The sequence below is a fragment of the Lichenostomus cassidix genome, chromosome Z (assembly GCF_008360975.1).
Source record: "Lichenostomus cassidix isolate B80296 chromosome Z, HeHo_3.0, whole genome shotgun sequence".
Classification (NCBI taxonomy): domain Eukaryota; kingdom Metazoa; phylum Chordata; class Aves; order Passeriformes; family Meliphagidae; genus Lichenostomus; species Lichenostomus cassidix.
The window spans coordinates 38118043-38129433 of record NC_139511.1 but is presented as its reverse complement, the minus strand read 5'-3'; the positions used below and the strand labels follow the sequence as shown (position 1 = coordinate 38129433).

At 46.1% G+C, this 11391-nt stretch overlaps 1 protein-coding gene across 1 annotated transcript in view; it reads left to right on the top strand.

Annotated features, from left to right (window-relative positions):
* The first annotated feature begins 1943 nt into the window (after positions 1 to 1943).
* NTRK2 (neurotrophic receptor tyrosine kinase 2) overlaps positions 1944 to 11391 on the top strand; it is a 199743-nt gene continuing 190295 nt past the window's right edge. The window contains exon 1 of the mRNA XM_085041990.1: positions 1944 to 2152. Coding sequence (XP_084898116.1) covers positions 1944 to 2152 — 209 coding nt within the window. The remainder of the gene's footprint in view (positions 2153 to 11391) is intronic.

The following is an 11391-nucleotide window of genomic DNA, read 5'->3' as shown; positions in this document are numbered from 1 at the left end:
TTGCTATTCTGTTGAACTCTCTTCATATTCCTTGTGTTTTATTTAGAAAGGACAAAGTGTGGAACTTCACAGAGAGGCAATATATTCTAAGTGTCTACACAACAATTTTACTTAAACTTTAAATAACTTTGATTTAAATATACTATGACTAACAATACTTTCAATTATGACTTTTTGTACAGTCCTCACTTGTTGCTTTGCGGGCAGGTATATTATGTCTATGCAGGGTGTTTCAGCTAGGTATGGCTATGACTCCCTTGGCAGGATATTCTTTGAAAGTAAAATCAGCGCATGCCAGGCCTACAAATTCACCCAGTAAGATGTAGATTTTCCTGTTAGCCTGAGCAAATGCAAATAGAATGGAGTATGCTTTCAATTAAAAAATGTCGTGTCAAATTGATTCCTGAGCATCTTCTAACAGTGTATTGACTGTTTGTTCTGTACCTTTGTAACAGGAATTCTGTCACCTTTTTTTTCTTTAATTTGTCCTGATTTAGTAACTTCAAAATATTCGGCTCGGGTAAAAAGGACCATCAGCATCTTTACACTTAACCGTACAATAAGAGAAGAACCTGTCGACACAGATCAAGGACTACCTGTCATGTGCCAGGACAGAAGCACACAGTCTCAGAAACGGCAAGGGAAGAACATCCCACATCAGCCGCTCTTGGCACCTGCGACTACGTGACACACGTATGCCATTCAGATTTGCCTCAGCTTCGATGTACGGAAATGATAACTCTTTGTTGTGTGTCATCCCCCCGGTGCCTTGGGGGTCGGTGGGGCGGCCGGGGGTGCATGGCCGGGCCGGGGTGCACGGCGGTGGCGGGACGCGCGGTGGCGCCTGCGGAGCGCTCAGCGCGGGGCACTGCGGCGGGATCCGGCGCACCGGCAGCGCTGCGGAACCCGCAACCGGGGGTGGGGGCACAAAAACCAAAAGCACCCCCGACCACGGAGCTGTCAAGGGGAAAACAAGCCGTTTTAGGGCCGCTCATCCGTCGCCTCCCGGGACTCTCTCACCATTCCCGTTTATCACCCGATGGCGAGCTCCCGCCCGGGCGGGCATGCCAGGTGCCTCTCGGCACGGTGCCTCCGTCCGCCCGGCGGGACACACAGCCCGCACAGGCGGCGGCGCGCTGCCCGTCCCGCGGGGCGCGCGTACGCTTGTGTGTGTGACTGTGAGTGAGTGTGTGCCCGTGTGTGTATATGTATGTGCGAGGCCGAAAGCTCAGGCGCAGGCTGCCTATTGGTATCTGCTTTTCGGCACCCTCCCTTTCCCCCGCTCCCCCCTCCTCCCTCCCTTGTCTTTTTTTTTTCATTTTTATTTCAGGCTCATTTTGTGGAGTTTCTGCCCCTCTCTGCGTCAGCCCCACGTCACTTTGCCGGCAGCTCCCCGTCTTGGGCTGGAGCAGGAGCCGGAGCTGCTTTATTATCAGCTGGAGGGAGGAGGAGACGGTGCGTAAAGCGGCGAGCGCGGAGCTCTGAGCCCCGCCGCCGCCGCTCGCTGCGCGTCCCTCCCCGCCCGCTCACTGTCCCTCCGGCGGACAGCGGCCGCCCGAACACCCGCAGATAGGAGCGCAGCCTCCGCCACCTGCCCCCGCCGCCCCGCGCGTTTTGCAGCATCATCGGCAGCAGCCGCGGGGGCAGGCGGTGCCGCTGTCCGCCCGCGGGGCGAGGGGCAGGTGCCGCGCCGTGCCGGAGGCCCCGCTCGCCCCTGTCCGCCGCGGCGCCCGGCTCCGGCCCCCGCCGCCCCGCGCAGCCCCCGGGGCGCTCAGCGCTGCGGGGCGCCTGTGGCTCCGGCCGCGGCTGCGGCGCGCCCATGTGAACCCCGGTCGCGGGGTGCCCGCCCGCGGCGCGGAAGGTCGCGCACCCTCCGGCCGTGCGCCCCGGCAGCGGCGGCGGCGGGAGCAGGAGGAGGCCGTCGGGGCAGTGCAGGAGTGAGCATGGTGTCCTGGCAGCAGAGGCCGGGGCCCGGCCTGGCGCGGCTGTGGGTCTTGTGCTGCCTGGTGCTGGGCTGCTGGAGGGGTGCGCTGGGCTGCCCCGCGTTCTGCCGGTGCAGCTCCTGGCGGATCTGGTGCACGGAGCCGTCGCCGGGCATCGCCTCCTTCCCCGTGCCGCAGCGGAGCGCTGAGGGCGACAATGTCACCGAAATGTGAGTACGGCCCGGGGCCGGGCGCGGGGGTGGCGGGCCGGAGCAGGCGGGGGAAGCTGCGGGTGGAGGCGGCGGGGAACTGACCCGCGCTGAGAGACTCTTGCTCCGCGGGCAGATGCGGTGGCTGGAAGCCTAAAATCCCCGTGTGATTTAATTTGGACGCGGCTTCTCAGAGCTGCCGCTGCGAGCCCGTTTAGATGATGAATCCTAATTGTTCGCGATGCGGGTCCCGGGGATCGGGGCGGGGGTCACCGCCGGCTGCAGCGGGACCGCGGGACAGCCGGGGAGCGGGACGGGGCTAGGGCTTCGCCTCCGACCCCTGCCCCTGCTCCTGCCAGGGGGTGGGCACTGGTCAGCCCGCAGCTCTGCGGCGGCAGCAGGTATGAAGCGGAGGGTTTTTCTATTTTTTTTAATTTTTTTTTTTAACTTTCGTTCCCTCTGTTTATCCCTGCGAACCGAGAGTGTTGCTGGGTGTCTTGCCTTTCGCCCCAGATTTCTCCTGTGTTCTTTTTCTACTTAAATAAAAGGAAAAGTAAAGGAAGGGATGCGGCAGAAAGTGACAGCAAGCTGCCTTTCATGCCCTAACTATAGGAATGCGAACCTGCTTTGACCTTCTCAGTGGAGGTGCCTGGAAGCAAAAAATACAAAACCCGCAGAGGAATGAACATAGTATTTCTTGTCAGCAATTGGAAAGGAATTAGGGAACCCTAATTAACCGTGAGGAAAAAGGGGGTTTTTTCTCTCACCCCCCTGTGGTGCTTCTGTCCTGGTTGGCCTCGTAGATGATATTTGGTGAGGAAGTCCTGTAGCTTTTCATGTTAAATCCTGCATCATTTCACAGCTCAGAGCACCATGACATTCATGTACATTGCCTAAGAAAACCTCTTGCTGAGCAAAAAAATTTGGATATTGAATGCTAGATGATAGATGACGGGTACAAAATCTTCTTAAGCTGTTTTGTTCATATTTCCCTACCCCTGTTTTTTAATTGCTTTCTTTGGCATTTAATCTAAAAGACACCAGAATATTTTATCCAAATCTGTACAGATTTCTCACTTTTTGTATCCTCCATCCTCCTTCTGTTTTTCAGTTTTCTCTAGAAGGAATAAAAAAGTATTGTGAAATACAGTGTGAGTTTAGATTAAATTCTAGTCTTTGGGCTACATTCCTGCACTTCGTTGAAGTCAATTTGCTGCATTTCCCTGCATGTGCTGGGGGCAAACTCTGGAGGCATTCATTTCTACTGCTCGTGTATGGCCTACCTTTGGGAGATTTTTTAGGACCGATGGTAAAGAAATGGTCTTTCTGAGTTATAATTGCTATAGATTCAGATGTTTGTGTAATATTCTGTAGATTGCTTAATTAGGAAAGAAATTGCTTTGAGCTATGCATCTATGATCATTTTTATAGGCTTTAGTAGCCTTTTTATCCACTGCGTTCAATTTAGAAGTAACAGAGCAATCTTCCCCAGGAATTTAATCTCTGGTTTAAAAGGCCAGAAGAGAAAACACATATTGTAAATATATTTTCTGTTCATGATCAGCTTAAAATATGTCTAGTCATTTTGTGTTGATGCTTTTGGCTTTAATTTCTCTGGGTTTTTTGAGCATCATTGTCTTTACAGTTCTTTTTGGTTTTTACTGTATCATTCTGTGACATTGCACATTGTTGTGTTTGGTGATCTAAAAATAATTTTGAGTCATGGATTTCTCAGGAGATGGTGTTGCATGTATTTAAGATGGTCTTTTCATGCGTGCTTTTAACATAAAACACGGGCCCACTTTAATTAGTTTATAGACATAAATTAAAAATCGGACTGCAGTACTTGTCACATTATTTCATTGTGTGAGCTCAGTAAACAGTATGTACAGAAGCAGTTCTAATACAGTAGGTACAGATTGTGGAACCATTTTTAACACCACAGATCTTGCTTAATTCTAACTAAGAAACAGGTTTAAGAGAGTTGCTATTTCACTTGTGAAGCTTCAGGTCTGGTTCTTCTTTTACGTGCTCTGCAGATACAGGAGCACAATTCCATCGGTCATTGGTGGAATTACTCTTGGTAAAATAATATGAGCAAAGTGTAAGACAATTAATTGGAAGAATTTACCCCCATGTATTCTCTGAGTATCTATTGAAATCAGTCCTTCACTTATTGGTTATGTCCTGCTCTTGACAGCAGTGGATCCTGCAGTCCTGGGCAAAACATCCACAGGCACCCAGAGCATGTGTGCTGACTCCAGTTCCTTACCTCGGCCACAGGCACTGGGAGCACTGGGATAACTGCATGGTCAGGGTGTGTATGTGGAGCCCATGGTGGTGCAGAGCACTGGCTACGGGCCAGGTGGGTGGCAGTGAGCAAGCAGGATGTGAGTGGGAAGCCAGGGTTTTCCTCTTGGCTTCAAGAGATGGGGAAGAGATGGGATGGTGCAGTTGGAATAACAGAGATGATGTATCTTGCAGCCTCCACCACCTCAACACCCAGGCACTTCATGTCTGTTTTGGTCCATAGGTAGATTGTGGTTTAGAGTTTAATAAGCCATCTCGTCCTAGCCCAGCTATTTCTTGATTCCTGCTTGGATCCAGCATCCAAATCTATGGAGAGAGTACTTTTGATTCAGCCCTTTGAGGGCCAGCTGCCGAAACTTGGTGTGGGAGGGCATAAGAGTATTTGTGCCTGGTGCTTTCTTAGTCATCTCTCTCACTCTTTCCCTTCCTCGTTGTTTTTGCATAGTTTTCTATTATGGTAAATAAGACAGATTTGAGATTTGCCCAGTTGGCTAAGATGATGATGATGATGATGTGGGCTGGTCTTTATCTGGAAAGCAAGTACCAGTGCTTATCATAACAGAGTGTACTTGTAATAACTGTTTGGTCATTTTGGTAGTATTGGAGATAAATTGAACTCCAGAGTGAGATGCTGCATTAGGACCACAGCATCAGTCATTGATGCTCATGTTAAAAGTCAAGGACCAAGAGCAGAAAGAGCAAAATGACTACATCAGTTTTGTAAAATCCTTGCATTGTAGGCACAATAACAAGTAAGTAGTCCTTGTCAAAATCACTCATGCAAAAATATTAATAGGATAGTAAATGAGAAATTTTTAGAGTCGTCAGGACTTCTTGCAAAAGGACCAGTGTAGTATTTTCTTGTTAAGGAAAATGTATTGCTGTTGTATCTCAGGGTACATGGCTCTTCAAAGACTTTAAAACTGGCTTCTTGCAGTACTAGTGTATTGCTGGCCTAGTTTCACTGTTCTGCTATCAAGTCATTAATATGTTTACTTATGATTATTCAGGTGAATGGCGTTTGAAATTAATTGGTGTTTTTCAGGAAGAACTGCTTGCCAACAAAATAGTAGGCGACTTTTAAGCTCTTGCTTATTAAAAGAGAGGTGATTGTGTATTGCGTACATTTCAAAACCACAAAATAAATTTCTAATGCAGTTATATAAAGCACTCTAGAATTGTTAATAAGACAGGATAAGTAATTTATGGAGTAAATTATTTAACAAGTCATGTGAGCTTTTGCTAAAAAAAAGGGCATGTTTAAATTCATTGAAGCTCAGAGCTGTTGATATTTTGAGTCTTTTTTATTTTAGATTTCTGGGATGTTGTAGGTTTAATGCAATATAAAACTGTCTACAAGGCTCCTCAGCCTCTAGCCCCTTCCTCCTCAAAGCAACTTCTGGCTGTGTAGCATTGCATGACTTGGCTGGATTTAGAAGTTATTTCTGGTGACTTGGAATTGTATAATAAAACATGAGGCACCAGACTACAAATTATTAAAGGCATTTTGGACACTGGTGACATAATAGCTTCCTTTAGGAATTTGTCCTTTTTAAAAAAAACCTTCCTCTAAAGATCTGGATAACTGGTTAAGGTGAGTTAAAAGTAACCACTGTGAAAATCAGTTTTGTAATTTCTAGGCTCTAAAAATACTCCAGGATCACAAAGCATTGAATTTTGTGTATGTCCTTTTTTCTGCTCCCAGGGAACCTTTTGTATGTCTTGTTCTAGTCGTTGCCCTTCTGGTTTGTGAGGACTGATGGGGCTCCTGAGGGTCTCCACTGAGGCTGTCTCAATCAGGCTGAGACAAAACAGCTCATGAGGCTGGAAGACAGCAGCATGCTTCAGAAGGTGCTCAGTGTTGGGCAGGGTGGCAGGAACACTGTCTCTCCCTCTATGTCTTTGGTCACTCAAAAGTTTTGAGAGAGGTTTGGGATGCATATACTGAAATGAAAGCTGTTTGTATAAATTCAAGGATTTGGTCTTGAATACATTGTTTTCCAGAAAATTCCATTTTTTTCCCCCTATACTAATGAGAAAATGAGGCTTGGCAGTGCAGCCTGTGATATCTTTAGGATGGCATTTTCCAGATTTCTCAGGTTCTATTTTTTCTTCATTATTTTTATGCTGACAAGTGTAACGGAGAAAGTAGCTTAGCAATATTCTGCATCCCTAATCACTGAAGAGCAAAAAAATTTTATGTAACTAAACAAGGGCCTGATTTCTCCATTTTGGTTTTAATTTTAAAGTAAAGAGGGATCCCCTGTCCCTTTTTTTTCTATTTTGGATTGCGGTTCTCTCTCTCCCATGTTTGGCATCTGTCACTACATAAACGTCTAAGAGTGTGGCCATTAAGGAGGTCATCCAGATATCCTTGCTCAAGCCCGAGGAGTGTGCAGGTAATGAGTATTAAAAAATTAAAAATGAAGCAAAGAACTCTAAAACTGTTTCAATGTGTTGTTGATGTATATTTAGCTTGTTACCTCTGAAAACCTGCTCTTTAAAAATTGTTGTTTAAAAAGCAAAGGAGATTGTATAAATTCACTAATTTACATGCATTTCAAATGGAGAAATAAGTCCGTAGAGGTTTGAAACCCTCTACTGCCTGGGTTGTGAATATGCTTTTTTTACAGGATGATGTTATGTTTCTGAAGATCTCTTCATCCCGACGTATGTAGCACATAGCTGCTGTTGAAATCATATATAGTTGGAATTCATCTTAATTCCTGTTTGATTGTGAATCTATATTTTCAGAAACTGCAAAAAGCAAACCAACCTGCGCCCTGTCCTCAAATGTGCATGTGCAGATTCTGTATTTTTACATAGATACTATCAAAAATAACATTAGAGTATCACAGGATCACAGAACAGGTCAGGTTGAAGGGGATCACTGGTGGTATCATCTGGTCCAACCTCCCTGCTCAAGAAGGGTCCACTAGAGCACATGGCACAGGATTGTGTCCAGACAATATCCCCAGTGTGGGAAGCTCCAAACTTCTCTGGACAATCTGTTCCAGTGCTCAGTCACCTGCACAATAAAGAAGTTCTTCCTCATATTCATGTGGGACTTCCTGTGAATCAGTTTGTGCCCATTGCCTTGTGTCCTATTGCTCAGCATCACCAAGGAGAGCCTGGCTTTGTGCCGTTGGCATTATTCTTTCAGACACTTGCATACGTTGACAAGATCCCTCTGAGTGATCTCTTCTCAGGCCCAGCTTCCTCCAGCTTTCCACGTATACGAGATGCTCTAGTCCCTTAATCATCTTCTTAGCCCTCTGCTGGACTCACTCCAAGAGCTCCATGTCTCTCTTGTACTGACGAGCCCAGATCTGGACATGGAACTCCAGATGTGCCTCACCAGGGCTGAGTAGAGGAGCAGGATCACCTCCCCTGACCTGCTGGCAATGCTTTTCCTAATGCACCCCAGGACACCATTGGGTTTCTTTGCCACCAGGACACACTGCTGGCTCATGGTGGTTATGCCTGGGATTATCCCTCCTCAGTGCAGGACCCTGCTTTTGCCCAGGTTGAATTTCAGACAATTCCTCTCTACCCATCTCTCCACCCTGTTGAGGCCTTTCTGAAGGGCTGCACAGCCCTCTGGGGTATTGGCCACTGCTCCCAGCTTTGTGTCATCAGTGAACTGCTGAGGAGGTATCTGTCCCTCTGTCCAACTCACTGCTGAACAAGGTAAACAACACTGGGCCCAGTATTGACCCTTGGAGGACACCACTTGTGACAGGCCTCCAACCAGACTCTGTGTCACTGATTGCAGCTCTTTGGGATCTGCTGTTCAGCCGGCGTTCAAACCACCTCACTATCCACTCATTTAGTTTGTGCTTCCTGAGCTTGTCTATGAGAACATCATGTGAGACAGTGTCTAAAGCATTGCTGAAGTCGAGGTAGACAATATCCACAGCTTTCCCCTCATCCATCCAGGTGGTTTCCCCATCATGGAAAGCAATCAGATTGGTCAAGCATGATTCCACTTTGGTGAATTCATTATGCTGATTACTTCTGATGACCTTCTCATCATCCATGTGGATAAAGATGGCCTCCAGAATGAGGCACTCCATCATCTTTCCAGGGATCAAGGTGAGGCTGACTGGCTAGTAGTTCTCTGGGTCCTCCTTCTTGCCCATTTTGAAGACCGGAGTGACATTTTCTTCCAGTAAGTCCTTCTCAGACATCTCTCCTGATCACCATGACTTTTCCAAGACAGCTGTGAGCAGCCCAGCTAGCGTGTATACCAGCTCCCTCAGCATTTGTGAATGCATCCCATCAGGACAGCATCTCTATATTCATTCCAAGTGGCCTGTTCCTGCTTGTGCTTCACTTTTGACAGCAGTTTTTTGTTCATCTATGCAACTGTCTTGCCCTCTTCACTCCTTTTCTTACTCATCAGGATGCACTGGTTTTGAGCCTGGAGGAGGAGATGATTGAATATTAATGGACCAACTCTCTTGGACCCTTCTTCTCTGCAGGGCCTATTCCCATGGGATTGTTCCAAGAAGATCCTTGAGGAAGCTAAAGTTACCTCTCCTGAAATGCAGGATTTCAATCTCACTTGCTGCCCTGCTTCCTTCATGCAAGGTGCTGAACTTTGCAAACATTTTATGGTCACATTGTGCAACTGTAGTGGACTTAAAGGAAAGGAGCCACACCATGGAAATTCTGTATTTAGTTTTTGTTACTTTCTTGTAAGAAAATTACCTGCATTGAGTGTTGATCATTGATCAAGGCTACAGCTGAAACTTAAATATTTTTAATACCAATTCAGCTGTCTATGTTTCTTTGTTGTGTTTTCATTGCTAGGATGAATTCTCGGAGGTCAAGTTTCAGGTCAATATTCTTTCGTTCCTAGACAAGGCCTGAAATAATGAGATTTTTTTTTTTTTCAGAAGTAAGATAAAAGTACGAAGCAGACCAGAAGTGTCCAGTGTATTTACAGAGGCACTTTGAGAGATTGCAATCTTTGAGTGGTGTAACTTGAACTTTACTTTGCTAAAGCAAATGAGTCTTGATCTAGGAAGGTAGTGAGATGCTATTTATTTCAGGGGGAAGCTGAGGCTGGAATTATGGCCTTTGTAAAGTCCACAACAAAAATTTATACCTTTATATATTATATATATCATTGTATACAATTGTCTGATGTATAAAGAAAAGAAAGGCAATGCATTGATCAAAGTTAAGTCAGTCCACTGCTAAAACAGACAGGCAGTGAAATGGCAACACTTCTGAGCTCCTAATGGAAGGATCTGTCCACAGAGCTGTAGTTGAGGCTGGAAAATTACCTGTTTTTCCTCTTGATTTGACAGTTGAGCCAAAAGAAATTTTCAGTTTTAGATGTAAATGAAATTAGTTTTACCTTTTTAATTTCCTAACCATACCTGTAAAACTAAGTAAGGCTGTGTTCAGCAGGTGTCTTGTGTAGCACGTATACCCTACATTGCACAATAAGATGCGTATGAAGAGTGCATAGGATGTGACTTTTCCCATTATTTTGCAACAACTGTCTGGTTTTCTGAATGCCAGACAGCAGAGCAAGCATATGCAGATAAATTATGTGCACATACTGGGCATGTCAGACTTACTGGGCATGGACTGGGAGACATTTCCGCAGCATGTGCTGTGGGTATCACGCGCTGGACTTACTAATCGTGTCTGGGACTGTCCCAGGCCTTGGCATTTAAAATCTGGCAACTCCCTACTAACTGTGTAGCAAAGGCACTTAACTCAGTTGGCTACTCTCCGCAATGGAGAACTCTCTTCCTCCAGGAAGTGATTCAAAAGGCTAAATTAGGTTCCTGCTGCAAATTACCCAATGGAGTCAACCCCTTCCATCTCCACTGACTATTAAGAAAACACTGGGGACTTAGTTTGCTTGGGTGAGGGGCAAAAGCAAGACCTTTCTTCTAGCAAGCAGTATCATACTGTGGAGAAAACTGATTTTGTGGTCCTAGGTAAACCATTTCAGCATGCATGTGAAGAGCTGCTCTGCTAGAAGCAAGGTTTTGCATGTCAGCATCTTAACTGCGGGTCCTGTATGGTGTACAGATGTGGGCTTCCTTTGGTTCTTCCCATCTGAGTTGCCTTCCTTGGCATAGAATATTCAAATGTGCTTTTGGGTCAGAGAGCAAGGCAGTCTGTTTAGCTGCCTTGATGGTTATTTGTGTAGTAAGACAGCTGGGAAGCAGGAGAAGCTCCTGCTTCATGGAGTGTTCAATTACAGCAAAAATGAAAACAGCACAACCAGGTAAGGTGGAGATTGCCCTTTTTCAGTTTGTTTTATAAGTATGGCATTTTCTGAGAGACTGGAATCATATTCCCTTAGGGAGAGGAAGGAACTGCATCTGGTACCCCTGGGTGCTGCTGGAGCATTATTTACACCATTTCCTCCCAATCCGTGGTCTTCAACCTCATACAGAGATGTCCCTTTTTTTTTTTCCCTTTTTTCCACCCACTAGGTGGGTGAATAGTCTATTGCATATTCATCTCCTATTCTCCTCTCCAGTCTTGCCTCTTTTAATTTTTAGAAACGGGTTTTGAAATGCATTATGCATACTGTGATCTTCACCTGGTAAACATATATATATTGTGCTCTCCAGCTGGGAGCGGTTTTGTTGATTCCATGGGTCTAACTATGTACTGTATATAAGCATATGCTTTAAGTGTTTTAAGTTTAGAATGCCAATAAGCAAGCATCTTTCTAAGACTGTATTGTACACATATCACAGAATCACAGAATAAACTGAGTTGGAAGAGACCCACAAGGATCATCAAGTCCAGCTCCTGGCCTGGCACAGCACCATCCCCAAGAGTCACACCATGTGCCCAAGAGCATTGTCCAAACACTTCCTGAACTCTGTCAGGCTGGTGCTGTGACCACTTCCCTGGGGAGCCTGTTCCAGTGCCCAACCACCCTCTGGGTGAAAAACCTTTTCCTAATA